This window comes from Corvus brachyrhynchos, unplaced genomic scaffold, assembly GCF_000691975.1.
Source record: "Corvus brachyrhynchos isolate BGI_N302 unplaced genomic scaffold, ASM69197v1 scaffold106, whole genome shotgun sequence".
Taxonomy (NCBI): Eukaryota; Metazoa; Chordata; class Aves; order Passeriformes; family Corvidae; genus Corvus; species Corvus brachyrhynchos.
The window spans coordinates 1986575-2008239 of NW_008238834.1; the positions used below are offsets into that span (position 1 = coordinate 1986575).

Consider the following 21665-nt stretch of genomic DNA (forward strand, 5'->3'; position numbering starts at 1 on the left):
CCTACCCCAGGGCACACAAGACTGACAAAGAGGAAGTTGTTTCCCTGAGATATATGAATTTTTTCAGCTGTTTCCACTGGCTTTGGATCTGCAGGATGCTGTTGCACTCCCAGTTCCTACTGGCTTGGCATGGGAGTCAAAAGCTGGTGACTGCAGAAGTGGTCATAGCGGGGTCCCCACCATGCTGCCTCACCCCTCATTTATAAAGCAGGCTGTTCCACCCTTGCTGCTGTCCAAGTAGGAATTGTCTTTCTGATCTGAGGGCAGTGATTCATCCCTCTGCAGGGTAATCCCAGGGGCTGCCACTCAGTTTAAAAATAGCTATGCTGCCACACCTGCAGACTCTTACCCAGAGGTCAAGGCAGTAAAATAACTTCCTTGTCTCTCCTGGAAATGAGCAATATTTGCAATTGGATTAAGAAATGTACTTTTATTGCTCACAGACGTTGGGCAAAGCCAATCAGAAACAGTTGTGTAATAAAATAAGAATACAATCTCTTGAAAATAGGGATTGTCTAGCTCTTTTTGTGGACCAAGCTGCATTTGTTAAGTGGTACCTGGGTGGCAGTTTCACAGACAAATGAGAGAGATTTGGAGCACACATTTGGATACTCCTCAAAAAAACCATCCAGATCAATGTTTTAATATTAAATTGACTCACGTGAGGGGTGAGGAGAGCAGGAGACAAAAGAATACCCTAAGTAAATAGTATTTCTTGCAGAAATGTGTTATAGCCTCAAAACAGCATTCTCATTACAGCATCAGTTCAAATCAAATAGGTACCAGTGAATGCAAGGTTCTCCATCTTGATTGATCCTACAATAAAGAGCCTTTTTAATGTTACAAAACCTTGTTTACTTTCTAAATTTCCATGTTCTCTGTCTCGGGAGGAAGCCTGCAAAGGCTCTGGTACCAACAGGTTTTTTCATATACTCACACAGCAACCAGAGAAAACAGCCCATCAGAGGGCCCAGGGGCAGGCATTTATAGTTCCAGCAGACACCTCTTTTGTTTACCAGGACATTTGTCTTGAAATCAATGTCAAACATCCTAAATTCAGTCCCTGGGGCAGTATATTCAGCTCATGCTTCACCAAATCTGTGCTGGGTTTTTCAGCTAGAGGAGTAGCTAAGCACTCTCTCTGCAGGCAACAGCATTTAGTCCCAACATAGTGATATGCCAACAAGGTCAACAACAGGCTTTCACTAAAGTGCCCTGTATTTTGAGATAAGTACCTGCCTGGGTAGGCATGAGATGTGTACTTGCGCATCTGAGATGCAGTGAAGGGGTTAATTCATGTCTCTATTTAATCTAAAAGATTCTCGCCTCCTGGGAAAACTTGTCCTAGCACATCCTGAGCTGAGTGCTGTGGATGTAGGATGGATAAACACCTGTCCCACCCTCAATATAGATGTCTACTTCTAGTTGGTTAGATGGATTATAATGCTGTTTGAAAATGTTTCATCAAAAACACTTAATGAAATATGACTTCTAATTTTTTTTTTCCCTATGGAAGAAGTTCCTCTGAAGTAAAATTCTGAGAACATCTGCACATGAAAGACATATCAAAGAAAAATAAAACCCTGTATTTGTTCACAATTTATTCTTTCACAAGCTTTTTGCAGGAAAATTCTGGTTTCTGATACGGCTACTAAATACTTTTAGATTACTATATTACAGTGAAGTCTCTTCTACAAGACGTGCCAGAGCAGTAGCATGGTGGTTTCTGGGGTGGCATAGTGGTATGGCACAGGTCTGACTCCTTCAGCCTCAAGGGCAGACTTCAGTGCTGGGCTTTGCAGTCTTGCAAAGTACCTGATGTGTTTCCACCATGTATCCATGTAGCAGAACACATCTGCATGAACATATAAAATCTAAATAATTGCTGTACAGGAACTAATTTCTAGTTATGTAGCTCAATGCCTTAAGGAACTAGACTCTTGTATTCCAGACCCAGGATTTAATGCTGGATTTGATACATGATGGGAGCCAATATTTGTGCATACTGAATGAAAATGTTGCCATAGTTTATTATGAACTAGACTTTTCATTTTGATAGTTATTTCTTGAGCATGGCTGTATATCTACTGTTACAAAGCATAATGACTAAGGAATGAGAACTTGATTCTGTTTGATTTGCTTTTGTGTGGAAAAATGGCACCACTTCAACACAGTGTAAGATGGATGTGTTTGTTCTTAGGATGGGGCTTCTGCAATTTTCCTGGCAGCACAAGGAGGCTATCTGGATGTCATCCGATTGCTGCTTTCTTCAGGAGCAAAGGTTAACCAGCCACGACAGGTATGATCAACACTTCAGGACATAGCTGGGTTCTAATTTTATAGTTCTGAAAATTAACACTGGAATTTCTCCAGGCATTGGGTTCCTGTGGAGGTGTTTCATTGGAAGGCAATTTGTGGCTGTGCCCACGTTCTGTGTTTTAGTTCAGACTGGTAACATGATTTTGAAGTCAGTACCTCAGTCATTTCTGGAAGAAGTGAAACTGAAAGCTCTGCTCTAGATCTACACCTTACACCCTATGAGTCAGCATCCCTGGAGGTTTTTAAAAGACAGCATAGATGTAGCACTTGGGCACACGGTTTAGTGGTGGGCTTGGCAGTACTGGGTTAACGGTGGGACTCAGAGGTCTTTTCCAGCCTAAATGATTCTATGATTCTAGAGCAGATCAAACCACTGACTGCTCCTCTGAACAGGTTTGAACCACACGTATGTTTGGGTCAGGGACCAAACTAAATCAAAATAAAACCTTCCAGCTGGATGGAATGTTGATGTAAAGGCCTAGCACTACCTCTTGCAACTACTGATCTGTTTATGTTGTACCACATTACTTTTGAAGGTCTACACAGCCTACGACATCCCTGAGTTCTTTTGAAAATTGTTTAAAAAGCTTTTGAAAATCTGGGAGCTCTAGGAGGAGGCAGTACTAAATTCTGTTCTTTGAAATCTCCAGACCTTCAGATGTGGCTTTGGTGTTGAAATTTATCTTCGACAAAAGCTTTTATTTTTAGTTTTACTTTTGTTTATTTGTTTGTTTTACTCTGTATCCTTCCTGGGCACTCTGAAATTCAAGCATGAGTGTTGCCTTCATCTCTGCAAGTTCTTGATACATATGGAAAGCTTTTCTCCCCATTTCCAGCTAGTCACTCTAGTGGCCCTGATGTTGCAAACACATACAACCAGTGGTAGCCATGAAATTAGCTCCTCTGCAAGCTGTGAGGCTGCTGTTTGATCATTGAATGGGAAGTGTGAGCTAGATTTGTGGCTGGTTCAGAGATTACTGCTGGGGGGTTTGGGGCTATATCCACCGTACATCACTGGATGCTGGAGTTAGCTAAGGGTGCAAGAGGCTTTCTAGGTTTTAAACTAACTATGGGATAGGTAAGCATACGTGGTATACAGAGACATGTATGAAAGCTCTCTTGCTTTCCAAATAAAAGGGTTTCTTAATTGTTTGTCTGTTTCTTGACTCTAAAATCAGTGCCTAAACAGCCAGAGGTGGCAGTTGCACAGCTAGCTTTATACCCAGCATGTAGAAGTGTCTGGTTAGAGATGGGGCTTCTCAGGAATCTCTACCTGCTTTGAGAGAGCCTCGCCTGTGGTCTGCTGAAACCCTGCAGGCAAGGTAGCTGTCCTGGGTCTTCACTGCACATTTGAAATTGATGGGATAAGGTCTTGTCCTTGTAATCAGTCATGCACATCTGCCAGGTGGCTATGATCACTGACTGCAGCAAGTGAAAAAGCAGCAGGCGAGAGCAAATGAGTGCGAAAACTCTAATAACAGTAGACAACGTGGCATGAGACAAGCTCTGCCAGGTATTTTCAGTATTTCCTTTCATCTGCACCAAAAGCATGACAAATCATAGCCTGGCAACAGACATTTATCTATATGCTTCTGCTGCATGTGTAGGTCTGTGTACACTCCTAGCTGTGGTGTAAGGAAAGAGGATTAGTATTTTAAGAGCCTTAACTAAAATAGTTTTCCTGCTGCCCCTAGCCCCACCTCTGAACACCAGAACTCTGCTGGCAGCTACCCCCTGGACTGATGCATTAGCTGCTCCTAGGTTGCCTCCACACTGTCTCCCAAGAAAAAAGCTTAAGAAATGTTAAAAGCTGTTAATTAACACAGTCTGAAATTTCAGTGTAGAAGGAGAGACCAAGGTATGCATTAATACATTTTGAATAAGTCAAAACAGGGTTGGGGAGCCTTAGGTTTAGCTGAACCCTGTTGCTATTAAAACTGCATTCTGCTATCCGTAATTATAATGCAGCTAATTCTTTCTGACACCATTTTTTTAGCTCTCTAATCCAATTTCTACAACACAATGTTTCATGAGGCATTTTTTAATCTTAGTTGAGGCAAAGACTTGTCTCTGTGTGAATGTTCCTCCTGGCTCCTCTGTTTCATCTCCAGCAGGACAGGCCTTCTTTGCTCGAGGGTACCTCCGATCCCTGCTAAGATTATGCCTGGATAAGTGCGTGGCATTCGTAGTTGGTCGCACTTAATCTGAAACATTTCCTTAACAAATGGAACATTTTTACTGTTTAATTAGTCAAGTAATGGTTGGATGGGCTTCAGTCTCTTTTTTACTAACAAATGGATTTGTACTTTGTTACAAGGTGGTGTGCCGGTCATGAGAAATGTAGCTCTAGAAGGGGCAGTTTTGATGCCAGACATCTCTCATTCTCATTTACAAGCTACATTGCTCTCACTGTGGTAGAAAACTTTTCCAGGCAACATTACCTCGAATACAAGGCTGCAGAGTGCCAGGTGTGAGTTCATGCTTCTCCTTCCTCATGGTGTCCAGGTTTTCCTCTCTACTTTGTTGGCTTAATCCATTGACCTACACACATGCATCTGCCTTCTATGTCTCCTCCTGCTGCTGTGGTGGGTATCAGTTCCCCCTCAGTCTGGTGTCCCACCTCCTGTCCCGTGGGGGTATTTCTGACACCACAGAGCATTTTGGATGGTCCTGGCTGTCCATGTGCAAGCCCTTCAGCTCAGCTTTCACAAGACCAAATAGTGACGCTTCCTGGAAAATTTCGTCCCTGGCAATGTCATTGCTCTTGGGTTGTAATTGCCTTCTGCAGTTGCCAGTATTGAGGAGCTGGGCAGGAATTCTTTTGTCATCTTTTTGTCTAGACAGAGCTGGGGGCAGTGTCTGAAGCCTGCTACAGGAGATATTTCTATGCTTCTTCAACTCACAAAACAAAGCTGTAAGATTCTTTGCCAATGCTGTTTTGGCAGCCTGTGTCCCAACAGGCTTTATTCCGACTGGCTAAGCAGATTCAAAATAATCTGAAAATTAATGACTTTTTTCTTAGCGTATGATATGCAATTACACATAGATGTAAACCAGTAAACCCACGTAGGGTGCACTTCAGACAAGCAAGCAATTTGCTATTGGCAAATTAGGTGTAGTGGTGCAAGTGGACTAATGGGCAGAGCAGAGGAGGAGATGACACTGAGCAGCCTGAGAGTTGGAGGTTTTTGCCCCTAGAAGTTCCTACTGGGAATTCGAAGGGTCTTACACCTCCCACCCTAATCTGGCCTTTTCTAAAACTTCAAGCCACAAGCAAAAGTTGAGATTCAAAGCTGCAAGATGAAGTCATTAGTTAATGGGAAAGAGAAAGAGCATTAATTTCAGTCAGAGTATATTTGGAACTTCTAGCTGCTGGATATAGTAAGGTGTTGTCCATATATACTAGCATGTAGCCAAATGTGGAAAAAAGAACACCTTAAAAACTTATGGGGTGTTTAAAGTTATTCTGGGATTGTAGTGATCTGCAGTCCGCTGGGTGGGCAGAGGGACGAGGAAGCATAGTTTCGAACTGTATCTTTCCCCATTCTCACTTTCTTCCTGACTCATCTCCAAGCCCTAATCTGTTTACACATGAATTCTCATGTGACCTCTTAGTAAAATGTAGTATCTGCTTTGCATCATTCACCAACATGAAAATGGACAGAAAGCTCATCTACTCCATATAAATATTTGCATAAACCTGAATGCTAGATGCTGTTTGCTTAAGAGAAAGAAGCTGACCATAGTCAATGTGAGCCCATTATCATCTTTGCTATCTTTCTTCTCTTCAGGCTAAGTCCTCCAAGATAGCCACTCTTCCTCATAATGTACTTTTGCCTCTGCCCTGTAACTGAGGTGCTGAGGATGATGTCTGACAGCAATACTATTAATGACAATTAATGGTAGCAGTGATGTTACCCGACATTTGTATCTCCTTTTACTCCTTTTCATTTATTCGTGAAAACAGGGGGTTGTTCCTATGAACTTCACTGTGAGTAAAAAAAAACTGCTATGTTTCCTATGCTGAGCTTGTGTTTTCATTGCTTGTGTAAATACAAGTGTGAATTTGCACAGCATTGGTTCTTCATGCAGATTAAATTGTGTAGGCTGCTCTCAGACATTTCCCAAGTTTTACAGGCTTTTTCAGTGCACCTATTGCTATTTTCTGGAGCCCTCTGGTGGGGGAGATTAGAAAAATATGAAGCATCAGCTTACTGGGAGGGAAAACACTGTAAATCTGAGAGTGATGTTTTTTGCCATCACACTAACATCACATACTCTGTATACATGACAGCCTTTGTTATTTTTGAATCACAAAGAACACTTGTTGTATTAACAGGATATATACCAGAGTGAGGTCAGTCAAGGGTGGGCAAAGATCATGTTTGATCACCATTTGAGAATACTGAAGATCTCAGGATGTGCTTTTGTTCCTTCTCAGAATCAGAAAAAGGGAAGCCCAGATTATTATATCAAAGGAAGAAATAATTTTTCTGTTTCTTTGAAAGGATTAATTCACTAGTCCATGGAAAGCAGAGATCTGGTTCAGCAATGGTTTTCTGGATTGCATAAGCAAGTCACAGGAATCTTCAGCTGGCACTGGGGAGCAAGACTATTTCTTTGATCGAGGTGGCAATATTTTATTTAGTGTAAAAAGTTGATTTCTCCTGAAAGTTCTCATTAAGGCTGTTTCTGAAGTCTCAGTGTAGTTTGTCTTCCTCTTTCGAGCCAAGCCTTCAGGCTGCGGAGGGTGGTGAGGGGAACTGGCAAGACCTAAAGGCAGGATCAGGCACCCTGCTTTGTGGGGCCTCACCTCTATGTTAAAATCCTTACGGGCAAAACCTTTTTTAAAGGCTCATGAGAATCAGTTTGGCACCACATAACTGCTGGAGTCCTCCTTCAGTCTGGAGAATCAGGTAATTTAGAATAAAAAAGAGGAAAAGACAGAAAACTAAATTCTACTTGCAGTGAGAAATACTTCTAGTGCTTCAATTCACCTTTGGGAGGGAAATCCATCACAAAGTTTAGCTTACTCCAAATGCGCATTTTATTTTCTGAGGTTTTGTGCTCAAATAATGATTGCATAGGACAACTTTTCCAAAGCAGATTGTTTCTTGCTGGATTCCTTGATAATTGCCTTGTTTTCTAGTGGAGTTTTGAAGATAAAATTTGTGAAATACTCAGCTTCACTGTAAGGCAGGACGTTTTTACCAGATTCCCTGAGGGTGCATAATGTAATTTAATACAGAAAGTTGGTGATTACCTTGCATTGCTCCCTAGCTTCTGTAAACAGCTTTCACTCCCCATGTACAGGCACCCAGCTGCAGATTCTGCCTGTGCATGCTGAGGTTTGTCTGTATCCTCTGTCACAGTTAACCACCTAGAGTTCAAAGTACGCAGGATACCTTTAGCCCTTATGTTTCAAACCTCCCTGTGTGTTTTAGTCACGGCTGGTGCCTAACTGGGCTTTAATTTCACAGAGCAATGCACATTTCTGGCAAATTATGCAAGAGAAGGCAGTAAGGGTGGCTCTACTCCACAAACTGAAGCAGTTCTAACTTGTTACACCAATCTCCCACATGTTTTTGGACACAGCTCTGCATCTGTTTCCTTGTGATGCAGGATTTGATCAAGTAATTGAAGTATGTCCATTCCAGTAGGCTTGGGCAGTAAAATACCAGAGGGCGTAGAACACTGAAGTGAAGCCATCAGCAGTCTTATTTTGTTTGCAGGACGGGACAGCTCCCTTGTGGATTGCCTCGCAGATGGGTCACAGTGAAGTGGTGCGAGTGATGCTGCTCCGGGGAGCAGAGCGAGACGCCGCGCGGGATGTGAGTAGCACTTCCTCCTGCACTCTGTCTGCAGCTTAATGCCTCCTTTGGGGGGCTGTAAGTCTGCCTGGATTGGTGCCTCCAGAGTCCCTCCTGTTTGTCAGGTTGCAAAGTCCCACCATGGTTTCCTTTTTCCTATTGTGTCTGGGACAGCTTCCTGGCAGTACCTTCTGGAATAAGGGAATGGAAATGTCCACGTAGTTGAGAGACAAAGATGGAATATGGTTCATTTTACCCTGAAGTTTTCCCCTGCCAGAGGAACAATCCTCCAGGTACCCTAAAACCAACAGCACATGCTGTGGAGGTGCCTTCTCAAAGATGATGAGCAGAGAAGACCCTCCTCTCAGAGGCATGGGGAGAGCTGGCATTTCCCTCCAGCTTCTTCTTCCCCTCCAGCTTCTTCTTCCCCTCCAGCTTCCCCTGCAAGGGGAATGCAGGCAAGGCATTTATGACATTCCTCTTTTTTTAAAGGATGGTACAACGGCTTTACTGAAGGCTGCCATTAAAGGGTACAACAATGTGATAGAAGAGTTGCTGAAATTCTCTCCCACACTTGGCCTGCTGAAGGTTAGTAGTGAAACACTGAGATTTTTCAGCAGAACACAAGAAGGCAAAGGGTCTCATGAAAGACCTGGTATTTCTGACTACTCTAGTGGAAGATGATAGGAATTTGAGCTCAAAAAAGTCAAGACAAAAATGAAATTATCTTTTTTAGCCTTAATGCCGCTCACAAATCTTTTTAAACAAAACCATGAATTTAATTCTTGGAATGAGGAAGCACATTGTGTCATAGAAGAAATTCTGCTTTTTGTCACTTGATTTTATTTCTACTGTAAGTAGATTGCTCTTGACTGTACAGTTTTAACATTATACCCAACCCTCTAATGCATTTAGTCAGAAAAATAGTGTCCTAAAAGATCTGTTGTGAGCAGATTTCCTACTAGATTTTGTTTTCCTCTGAATTCATAAAGTGACTCGAAAAATAACAGATATTTTGAAGCTGCTTTTTAATGGCTGACCTAACTTTATGCGTCCATAAAAGAGACACTTTGATAGCCTCTGTGCATGCAAATGACTGGCAAACTTAATGTACTTGAAAATGCTGGTGGCATCAACTTAGTTATTAATTTCAAGTATGAAATAGCTTCCACACATATTTGAACTGTCAGTTTGCAACCACAAACAAAAGGCCAACCATTAAAAACCCCACCAGTCAGCTGTCTGACACTGAGGCCATTAATCATCAGAGAGAGAAGATAAAATGCACAGATGGCTTCCATTACTGCTTGTGCTTCTGTTTCACTTGCTAATGACTGATTTTGCCAGGCAGAAACAAGTGCTGTGTTCATGTCACCTCTGATCTATTGACAAGGGTGATTATTAAAAGGAAATACTGCTGTGGTAAAGTGAACTTGACTCTCATTTTTATTAAAGCATTTAAAATCACCCCCTTCACATCCCACTAGGCTGCCAGCACCCTGAATCAGACCCTACGCCTTTGGTGACCTAATCTCTTCCATGTTACTTCTTTCTCACTCGTAGGTCTGTTCTCTGCAAACATTTGTATTTCATTGCCTTTTGCTTCTCTTTCCATGCACGGTACAAACACCTCCACTGGCATTTCCTAGAATGGGACCTCTGCTCTCCATGCAGCCGTCCTGAGTGGCAACGTGAGGACAGTGGCGCTGCTCCTGGAGGCAGGAGCGGATCCCTGCCTGAGGAACAAGGTAGGTCCTGGCACACCCTCCTCCCGGGCGAGGAGCACGGGGAGCACCAAGCGGTGGAGCCGTGTGTGCCATCAAGGTGGGGGCAGCCCATGTTTCTGTGGAGAATTCAGGGCATTGCTAATACAAAAAAAAAAAAAAAAAAAATCCCAAATTACATGCATCTTTCCCATATCTTACTGTAGATCTGTAAGTTTGTTGAATTAGTTTTGCATTCTTTTGATAACAGCAAATTTTCTGTAGAAAACTTACCACGGTTTTATCCTGTGAAGTGTTTTAACATTGAATGTTTGATAATTTCTGTGAATGTGTCTTCCTTTGACATATTTCTGAACTACTTGCTGCTAGAGTTTGATATCTAGCTGGGTTTGTTAAGCTGTCAATGAATGGTCTGGCACTGACTTCTGTTTTATGACTAGGTGAGTGAAAGTTTGTAAAACAAGTAGTCCAGCCCATATCTTGTAAATATTTTGGTCATTTAATATAAAATCTGTGGCTGTTAATTTCTACATCATTCCACTTGATGGCAGCACAGTAAATGCCTCTCTCACACTAGTTTGTGTTAACAGACATTTTGGTTTGATACTATAACCTGAAAAATGTACAAGATTTTTCTGCTACTGACAGTGATCTGCAGCAGCAGGGTGTGCAGCAGAAGAAAGTGTGTGGCTGAAACCCCTCCTACTGATTTTTTTTTTTTTTTTTTTTTTTTTTTTAGTTTTTGTAAACAACATGCCATTTGGCATGACACAGTATATTTGCAGGACAGAATAACTGATTTTCAGAAGCAGCTTCATCAAAAATACTTTATGTTACCAAAATTGTATTCAATTAAAAAAAAAACAAAAACAAAAACAAACTCATGTTCTATTACCAACCTTGCAGGATAGCACTATTTTATAGCAATTTAAATCTTCCCTTGGATTTTTATGAACTTTAGTACATAAGGACCTGCCTCATTGCCCCCCAAAAATCAGCAGCCATGCTCTGTTTTATTTCTGTGGCAGAAGCATAGGGAGCCCAAGGGAATTTAGCCTGGACAGTCAGCACAAAATAAGCTGTCACTCAAATTCCACTCTTGGATTGTTTTGAAGACTTAAGTGAGACTTGAACACTGAAAGATGGTTTCCTAAGATACCTTCAGCAGTGGTGGAGACAACACTAGAAAAAACCCACGTCATTATAATGCCCAGTACCATCTTCTGTAGAGTGTAATGCTTTTCAACTATGATTGGGAAATACTTGTTCATTTCTGCTAACCTCAAGGGTTTTTTGTTCCAGGCAAATGAACTGCCAGCAGAACTAACAAAAAACGAACGCATCCTCCGACTCCTCCGTGCAAAGGAAAAGCAAAGGAAAAGCTAATGCAGCCCTGTAGCAGATGCAGTTTGACAGAGATGTGCCCTGACCACAAGTAGCATGACAGTAATCCTAGGTTGGAACAGTTTGCAGAACTGATTAGCCTGTCCAGTACACGCTCCCTGAACGCACCACGCCCTTGCCACAGGGTCACCACAGGCTGGGGCCTTGGCCCGGCGTTGCTGACCACGGCACCATGACGAGAGCAGGGAGTGGCCCAGGAGCTGCGTTTGCACAGCAGCCCTGCCTGTCCCCCAGGATCCCAGCGATCCCAGCAGCAACGTTTGCTCCCCACACATCCCCGCACAGGCAAGCACTCCTGCTGCTTCAGACATGCAGCCCCACGCTGTCATGGCCACACACCTGCAACAGTGTGGGTCGGGAGCACTGCGCCCTTGTGCCAAAAGGATACCCAGACCTTGCAGCTGTTTGCATTCAGTTGGTCATGGAATGGCCCCATGACGCCCCTGCCCTCCCTTTGCTGACAGTGACCATTCCTCTCTACCTCCAAGTGCCACGTGAGACTAGAGGTGAGATCCCACCTGAGCCATCACAACAGCAAAAGTTCTCCTGCCAGCCCAGGGCTGAGGTAACATTTTTGCTACCACTTGAAGCTCCGTAAAAATGATCCAAACAAAAAGCAAGGGGATGTTCTTTCAGTTGCAGCATCTTGATCTGCCAATCTGTCCAGCAACAGAAACACAGTGGAGCAGTTGATTTTGCAATGCCCATGCAGTGTATGAGGATCCTTAGTTAGATCTTATGTGTTGGGACCTCATGTGCATTTTTGTTGGTAGAGGAGGACTGGTTGCTGAGCAAACCAGACAGGGTTTCCACAGGTGCAAGTACATCAGAAATTCAGCTATCAGGCACAACAAACAGCACAGATGCTACACAAATGGTATTTGTATGTTCTGTGACACTACAGTTTAGTACCCACAGCTACTATGCAAAGCACTCGTTCCCCAGGTCTGTGGCAGGAGCTAAGGGAGAAGTGCACAGAGTACAGGTGTTTCAGCAGTTGGTGAGAGAATTACACATAGCCATACCTAAACAGGCCCACTAATTAATGCAGACATGGAAAATGAAGTCTGAACAGCAGTTTTGGCCTCTGTTGTGGTTGAGACACTTAGACATGCTACTAGTGCCTGTGTGGGGAAGGCAGTGCAAATTGCAGGTGGTTTGTGAAGAGCTGTGTTTTAACCATGTTGCTCTAAGACACCCCATTAAAACCCAGTCATTTCTGCAGTATAAACAGTATATACCATGTCCTGTTAGCCACAAAAACATTAGAGATTAATTTACAGTGAGCTGAGATAAAAAGTTAGTTCAGTATATAAATCCAGGCATCTCACCTGCTTTCAAACCTTGGCAAATTACTGAAAAATTGCTTTAAAAGTTGAAGACAAGGAAGATTGTAAGGACACAAAATAAATCGTGCTTAAGAAGTGTTTGCCTAGGATTCAGCTGAACTGCTGCACTTTTGCTTTGGTGAGTTAAAAGGAAATCTTTAGGTGAGCTAGCACAAATGAATGTAGTTTACGTATTGCAAATTAGCCATATGTATTATCAAATGATAAAAGTTATTCTTTTTGTGAGTAAGTTAGGTAAGAAGTCAGTGTTCTGGTTAAGAGAACAGAACCAGGTGTACCTTTTCTTGCATGCTGGAATTGCTATTCAATTTCTATTCCACATTAAACAGGAAAACTTTACATTTTCCAACCACGTAACAAGAAAAAATTATTTGTTTAGGTAATTTATGCTGCTGTATTTTTGAATTAAAATAATGTTGTGCCTAACACAAACTTGCAGATGAACTGGTACAAAACCAAAGAATTATGCAAGATACTTAGAGGATGACTGTATCCAGGGTTAAGATCTGCAAAAGACTAAAAAATACTGAGCATGCAGAAATCTCAAGAGCCTTACTGGGATCTTAAATTGCACGGCATTACAAGGGACTGCACCCTAACTTCTTTGACAAACAACACTAGAGAAGACAGGTTTATTTGGAGCCTCCAGTGGGCTGAAGATCAACATACTATTTTGGAGAACAGCAGAGGGACTCTGGGCAGCCTGGCCTCAGCATTTAACTTTCACCCTACATTTTCTACAGATCAACAACTGACAACAACCACACTCTCAAGGTGAAAAGCCCTTCCATATTTGTAAAGGAGGTGAATAATCATTAGAAGGTCTTCAGTAGCTATGCAATAAGTACTCTTAATATCAGACAGGCTGTAGTAATCACACAGTCCTCCTAAAAATTGCGAAAGCATCCACTGTTGGTGAGGGTCTCCTATTTTTTCCGGGTAGCAGAGTGTAGGAGAGAGGACAAGGCAATCCAACAATGATCCTGCAACAGCTGAAGTAAGAAGCTGAGACAACAAATGCAGGTGTCCGTATCTACAGGTGGCCCTTCCTTTCTCCCAGGTGTATTTCTTGGGAGTTGTCTCATCCCAGAGGGAGCAGTTACTCAGCAAAGAGCTTCTTCAACTATGCCTGTCCATGGGAAGATGTCTTCTCCCCACTACTTAGACTAGGACTTTCAAGTCCTTTGTCCAGCTGTCTCTATGAATGGTCACTGCAGCTGGGGATCTTGTGAAACATGTGAAGAACACCTGGGTCCCTGTGTCCCATACAGAGCATCTGCTGACCTTCTGAGAGGATGCAGTTACCAGGTCAGGGCTTTTTTTTTTTTTTTGAGTGATCATATGCTATAATGGGCTTTTCTTATTTCTAAACAGCCTTTGAAATGTGGGGCTAGCACAGGTTAAAGGAAGAGATTTGTTTCTCTCTTCTTGCTCTTGTTAGTGCTGGCTGATACAACACACAGGCTGTCTGGGGGCTCCATGGTGGAGAACTGGCAGTGAAGTCTTTCTCTGCCCCATTCAGGCTGAAGTTGAATCTAGCTTCAGCAAAGACACTATTCAACCAAAATGAGACTTCTGGCATGGAAGCCTTCCTGTTGGGAGCATTTGTTTCATCTTGGAGCCTTTGGAAGAGGGATGGTTACAGTTTTGGGCTCCCTGTAACCCAAAGGTGCTTTATCTGCCTGTATATGGACTCAAACATTGCAATACTGTTTATCACCATGCAATTAATGTTTTCACAAAGAAACCTTAATAATTCTTAGCATTTATGTAGCTGTTGTTATCTTTAAAGTGTTCAGTAAATACTGTTGTGGTTTTTTTGTTGTATTAAAACGGAAGCCCATTTTCCCTTGGTGGCTGAAGTGATTCACTAACATTGACAGTAGTTCTTTGCATAGTAGTGGTGCCTTTTGTGGAAGGCTTTCTAAGTGCTCTGCAGACACTCTAACCTTTGTAAGTTCCGAAATGCATTGTTGAGGGAAGCGAGGAAGTAAATTATTTCATTCACACGCCAGTGAAGCACAACAGCCCTTCATCAGTTCATGCCAACAGACAAGAGTGAATTCAGACATTTAGATTTAGGAATTATGGGGCATTAAATTAATTTCATAGATGACAGGATGAAGATAGATATAATATAAAGATGTGAAATAGAACTGGGACAGAATAACACAACAGGTTTTTTCTGCGTTGGGGTTTTCTTTTCCCTTTAAAGTGTCATATATGTCTCCATATTACACCCTAAAAGAATAAGCTCCACTAGCACACTGATTTCAGGTTTGCTTCTCTGCACATTCAGAGCCAGAGGCTCAGCGTGCTGTCCCTTGTACATTTATGCAGGTGCTATTAGCCTGGTAACTTCCCATCAGCTGCAAGTGAGTACAAAGGACATGCAACCAAGCAAAAGGCTATACCAGTGAGCCTAGGAAAAATATAGGGCGCTTTTTTTTTATTTTGCTAGTATCAAGACATTGTGTGATGGGGGTGAGCACAACAAAAAGCCTGCAGGGCATGGAGAGAAGTGACATCCCAGCACAGATGTAGTAGTGGTGTAGCCTCAGAGGTCCCAAATACATGGAGTGCTTCATTTAGATTATCACTGCAGTGCAGTGTGCAGGGACATCTATTCAGTAACAATACAAAAGGCAGTATTGTTCCACTTGACTTGCATATGCTCTTCTCCTGGAACAAAACCGTCTCACTATTGATTCACCCACCTTTGTTTAGCTTACAAGACCTGAGAGGATTAGAGCAAATGATGAGATCAAATAGCTGCAGGTCATATTTAATGCACTTTAAAATGATGATTATCTGCCTCAGAATCAGAGTTAATTGCAAGAATAATTCACACTTCTTTATTCAGCCAGTCTTAGTGACTATTGGAAAATCCACAAGTTAACCAAATCTGGTGTCTCAGAAATTTCAGAATTGTTGTACAGAAAATCAGGTAGCACAAACCCCCGCCCACTTGTACTTCATTTGATATGAGCACTGAACAGACATAAAATACAGCCCTTGTCTGGAAACCTTGAGTCATTGGTGTTAGAATGTTAAAGTTTGCTATGAGCCTAATCAAAGGTAATACACAAGGCTCTTTTTCCCAGCAACAGAATATTGTACTGCATGCCTGGGACTAAATGGAGCTGTGCCTTCCCACAGCAGCTCTCCTTTTGGCCCCCAGGAATGAGAGTTTCATACTGTTCTGAATTCTACCTTTTTTTTTTTTACCTGACCTTTTATGCATTTGATAAAGCGTATGTAAATTTATGTAAATCCATGTGAGACTAATGTTCTGCAACAGGAAGGTTGCTTTCCTAAAAAATATTTTTCCATATCATCTCAACAAAAATATACTACTCAGATTATCTTGTTCTGCATACTTCAATGTCTTTGCTTTCTTCTGTATTCTACTCTTTATACAATACCAGAATTAGTTTCCTATTTACATGAAGACCACTTTGTTCTATTCCACTTGATTGATTAGACTGTTATTGTTTTCCAGCTCTTCACAAATGAGATAGCATTCACAGAAAAAAAAAAAAAGTGAATGGCCTGGCTTGGGAACAGGAAAACTTAATTTAGCATGACATAACAAGGTTTATTTCAAAGATTCAGACATGTCTGACAAACTCCCCATTACATTAATATCCATTAGGTCAGATCTCTCCGAACGGAAGATTATAAAAAGCAACATAGGAACCAAAGGAATAAGACTGTACTTTAATTAGTTGGTCAAACATGTCTTGGTGGTTCTCTTATTCCTAGATGTAAAACTGGCCTTTATACTGATCTGATGTATTTCAGCTAAAAAAAAAGTCAACACCCTATTGATATGCTTATTATGGTGTGCAGTGGATTATGTGCATTATAAAAAGGAAAAAGTCTACACTGAAGCCCATATTTTTGACACTGTTTTGACATCCCTTTTTTGCCTTATTCCTACAGTTTTCTATTGTGATGAGCTACATTTTGAGTAGCTCATCATCAAAAATTCCTATGGCCATAACTCAATAAAGCATCTCACTCTATTCAGAGAATATAAAGGGAAAGTGTTGTGACTGTTCATGGCCTAAATCACTACAAAGAATGATTTCTGGGAGTGAAAAGCTCCTTAATTTTGCACATGAAAGCATATCGAAACAGTATCAAGAGGCTGAAACTAGACAAATTCAAACTTCAGGCTGTGGATTTTCAAGACTGAGGATAATTATTTCAGAAACAAATTGTTGAGATGATTCCTTCATCATTTGAGTTTAAAAAAAAATCAACACAACAAACAATTACTTTTCATTCTGAAAGATATGTATCACCTGAAACATTTTGTGTTTGATGTAGGAATTACTGGATAAAATTATATGATATGCAGGAACAAACATTATGTGATCATAATAGTCCCTTTGATCTTAAAATATATGAATCAATACACTTATTGCTTCACCTCCTCTGTGACTCAGGGAGACACTAACTCTCATGGGATCAATAACATGACCCTATGCCTAGCAGCTGTGGCAAGATGAAATCTGAGACACATACTTAAGTTGCCCCTAGATAATCCATTTTGCTCTCACAATGTTGACAAGGCATTTTAGCTGGACTAATGCTTTAATGTCTTGCTTTTAATGTCAAATCTGTTGGTTCATAACTAGCACAAGAGCTGCGTAGTGCTGTACCTTGCCAGGGAACAAGGATCAGCAGAGAGATCTGGGATGTGCTGTTGGGGAACATGGATAAATCAGGAAGGAACTGCTTCCTGAAGGAACAGACACAACTTTTTGCTATGGCAATGGCTTGGATCCCCAGATGGAGCATGACACTAACCTACAGTGCAGACCTGAAACAGTCTGCAATTTTGTATGGATTGCACAGATATGTTCTCATGTGATATATACATGCACATGTATGCACACATCCAGCATATGGATATAAGGTCTCATAATCCCCTTGGAAAAGTGATATCACAACCTCATGATCTGCTTGCCTGGAATATATTGTGTAAGAGGCAGAAGAGTTATTCCACTTTCTGAAGACTCAAAGAACAGTTTCTGCAGGCCCTGCCTTTGCCATGCTACTGCATTGGACCCTACTCACTGGGACAAACTGTTATAAAACTGACAAAATGTCTTCAAGTCAAAATCAGTCTGTTCCTCAGGTGAATTGCAGTTCAGAAACCCATCTCCTGTTGCTCCTGAAAAATCAGATTTTGGTAGTGCCCTTAGGGACTCCTCTGTGACAGTTCTGCCCATATTTTCCACTTGGACAGCAAATTCTTGCCACGTGGCAGCATGGTGCTACAAAGGCTCAGTAAATCCATGGTAATGCAAACCATACACAGCTGTTAGTAGGTCAGACTTCAAATTTTTCAGCATATCAGTGCTTATGCAGTGTCTGGCATGAGGACACACTGCATGTATTTGCTTACAGCAACAAGCGCAGAATGTCTGCAGACTCTGCTGCAATAATCAGCTGCATTTCTACAGTGTTTGCCTTCAACAGCTCAGTGGTTGACACCTGGTTTTGGAGCTCTTGGGCCACATATTGCCACGCAATTGGCACTGCTTTATAGAAGAGGAAATTGCACTGGCTAGGTTGGGACCTACCCACGTCATCCAGCAAGTCTGTAGCAAATCTGGAACAAACATTGAGTTGATTGAATTCAAGTCCCAAGCTTTTGCTAGAAGACAATAAATAACTTTACCTGAGTGTGATAAAAATGAGCAAGTTTCAGTGATTTCAATGATAGATACACAAAGGTTGTGACTTAAAGAGTGGCCATAGAACTGTCTACGGTTAGATAGGAACACACTGGCACAGGTTGGTGGAGCAAAATACACTAGGGCAGATAAGAAGATGAAAAGATGATAAACAGACTTGACTAAGCATCACCTGACGTACAACTTGCATATTTAAGAGGTACTGGCAGCATCAGCCACATTGCTGTCAGCCCCCTCACTCTGATTTGATTCCATATGGTTAATCTGAAGCCAAGAGCATCTTACCAAAGTAACAGGTACATTGAGTTGTGTATAATTAAATGCCAAGCAGGCCTCCACAGGTGAGGGAGGCAGTCAAATGAGAGCTGATCAAAAGAATATGATTCATTTGTAACACCAAATAGGAAACACCAGGTTTGTTTAGTACTAGCATTATTCTGGTTTAGCTGGAAAAACAGTCTTGGAACAAGCTACAGTGGTTTTGTCTGAGTCTACAAAAAACCAGAGGTATGAGAAACTGGGTGAAACTTCTCACTCACCTGTTGCAGCTCGTCTGCACACAGATTGCAAGACATCCCCAAGGGGAACATCCCACTTTCCCATGTGCTTGTGCAGGGTGTTGCTTACCATAGCTCCCAGTCCTTGCAAGTGCCACTGGGTGCTATTTCAATAGAAATAATAAATGTTCATAACAAATTATGGAGAATAAACAGCAATAGACATTTAATTGATTTTGCTGCAGAACAGTCATGTACTGTGTTTCCATTGGTAGGCACAAGTAACTATTCAGACAGATTGCCATCTAGAAATTGCAAGGTCATTACCACTAGGTGTTCAGTTGCTACTGGAATTGGTAACACAGGTTTCATTTCTGCATTGCATAAAGGGATGGATACACAGTAAGGCCTACACCTCTGCAGGCAACACTCCTGGCTTTCCATCAAACACACAGAACACAACAAAGTTATTTCACATGGGCTTTCTGGCAAGCAACTTTGCACCATTCAGTGTATCCAGTGAGAGAAAGGGCTGATTTGAACCTAATGGACAATTAAAGGACTTGTTCAATGAATTAGTAGCAGGTTCTTCTTCCAGGCAGGAAAATTTAGTTTCGTATACGCTCCTGAGAAGCAGAATAAGTGTTTCCCATAAATCTTCCAAGTCCCTAACAGTTATGCATAATCCTGGGTCTAAAAGGGAACCTTATAAAACATAACTTGATAAATGTCCTTCTAAAGGAGCAGGCAGGAATTGGAATGTTCTCTTTTGGGCTGTGTGTATCACAGACGAGGCAATGAGCTGTTGTCAGCGTGTTGACCTGGGTTAACTATTCAGGGTTACTTTTTCCCTGTCCATAAGGAATGAGATAACCTTAAAGTGAAACAAACAACGATGCTAGCTTTGTCATTGATAACACTCATGCAATTGTACTTAAACACCCATGAGCTGCCATCTTCATCCCCTGAATCTGGCACAGAGCCACAACCCAGACTGATGGCTGCAGCAGGACTGAAGGCATTACCTGTCTGCTCACCTTGCTGCCAGGGTACATAGGCCACATAAAAACAGATACTTGTTTGAGTTTCAGCGTCTGCCATTATAATTGCAAGATTTCAGTGTTTGTTAATTGGTCTTCATACCCACACCACTTCAGCTTGTGAGAGCAAAAAGGCAGCACTCTGAGGGATTGCACTGGAGTAACAGTGTGAATTTAGTCAGCCACCTAGAAATACCCCTAAGAGAGTTAGATAAATATTAAAATACTACCCTTTCTCTCTATTTGTGCTATAGGTGGTAGGCAAGTGTGATGTTATGGACTTAATTATTTTGTGGTGAATGTTTTCCTTGCAGTAGCTTCCCTCTTGCTTGTTTCACAACATTGTACATTGGTTCTCTCTACTCTCATTCTTAAATCACTTATTCACTATGTAATTTATACAGGAAGAAAATACCATTTCTGTTCAGTCAGTTTTGCTATCCTTCACTTTTTTTCACAAGCACTGAAACAAGGTTCTCGCATTTTTTTAACTTGTAGCTCTGCAAGCTATGCCCACTGCCTTCTCTGCTTATGTGGAGTGCCTGGAAAATGAGGCAACTAGTTCCCCTGCTTCTAGGATCACACTGCACAGTCCTGAATAATTTTTTTATTTATGACATGAAAGTTAAACCACAATATAACTTTAGCTACACTAGATTTGTTTTGCACTTGCCAAATGCCAAGTCCTGCATTTAGGGTGGAGTAATCCTGCAGAAAAATACAAGCTGGGCAGTGGCTTGGAAAACAGTTTGGAAGAAAAGAGTACGGTGGTTGGGTGAAATGCTGAAACATGAGTCAGCAAGCTGCATCATCAGCAAGAGGGTGGCCAGTAGGTCAAGGGTTAGAATTTTTCCTCTCTTTAGGACATGTCAGACAACAGCTGGAGTGCTGTGTCCAGGTTTAGGCTCCGCAGAACAACCAAGAAAAAAACAATAAACCAAACCAAACCCCCAACAAGTAAAACCCAAACCAAACAAAAACCAACCAAACATACAGAAAAACCCAAACAAAATAAAGACAGTGACATGCTGTAGCAAAATCCATTTTACTGCCACCCCGACAGCCTGGGCTGCTGGAGCTGTGAGCTGTGTTTGCTCAGCCCTAAGCAGAAAGCTGGCTCTAGGGACATCTTAGTAATCACGGCAGCTACTAAACGGGAGGATGTGGAGAAGGGGGAGTCACACTCTTCTCAGTCAGGCACCATGGCAGCCTCAAGATGGAATATGGGAAAATTTCTTTAGATACAGGAAAAACATTTTACTCTAAGTGGTCACTCAGTGGAACAGTTTGTCCAAAGAGGCTGTGAAATCTCCATCTCTGAAGCTATTCATAGCCGGACAATTCCCTGAGCCACCTGCTCTAACCGGGTTCTGCTCTCAGCGGAAAGTCGGATTACGTGATCCCCGGGAGGTTGCCGGCCAACAACGCCAGCCCGTGCGGCTCTGACACCCAGACTAGTCTACGTTTCTGTCAGCAGATGGCAATATCAGCTAAATTACATATTTTATTCCAGCCGAGCAGCGCGCGTTACCTGTCTGGGAAGGCAATAAAGTGTCGGGGAAGGCAATAAAGAGGTGGGAAAATCAGAGACAGCACGCACGGGAATGCCTCACGCCCTGCTTTTACTGTGCCTCCTCCCAGCCAGGTCCCGAACTGATCCCAGAGTCCAAACAGGCAGAGCCCAGGGTGACAGAGCCCAAACACAGATAGCTTCGGCAGAGCGCAGGCAGCATTCCCACAGCGGCTGATTGCCACAGCGGCCAGGCCACCCGGGGTCAGCGCGTCGGGAGCGGACCGGGCCGCGGGCACAG

General features: G+C 42.2%; 2 protein-coding genes across 2 annotated transcripts in view; both read left to right on the forward strand.

Annotated features, from left to right (window-relative positions):
• ANKRD29 (ankyrin repeat domain 29) overlaps window positions 1–15985 on the forward strand; it is a 32362-nt gene extending 16377 nt beyond the window's left edge. Inside the window, exons 6-10 of the mRNA XM_008636810.2 lie at window positions 2201–2299; window positions 8052–8150; window positions 8622–8717; window positions 9779–9877; window positions 11156–15985. Coding sequence (XP_008635032.1) covers window positions 2201–2299; window positions 8052–8150; window positions 8622–8717; window positions 9779–9877; window positions 11156–11239 — 477 coding nt within the window. The 3' untranslated portion in view covers window positions 11240–15985. The remainder of the gene's footprint in view (window positions 1–2200; window positions 2300–8051; window positions 8151–8621; window positions 8718–9778; window positions 9878–11155) is intronic.
• The window catches only part of NPC1 (NPC intracellular cholesterol transporter 1), a 42083-nt gene continuing 28904 nt past the window's right edge, over window positions 8487–21665 (forward strand). Inside the window, exons 1-2 of the mRNA XM_017738250.1 lie at window positions 8487–8554; window positions 21285–21293. Coding sequence (XP_017593739.1) covers window positions 8502–8554; window positions 21285–21293 — 62 coding nt within the window. The 5' untranslated portion in view covers window positions 8487–8501. The remainder of the gene's footprint in view (window positions 8555–21284; window positions 21294–21665) is intronic.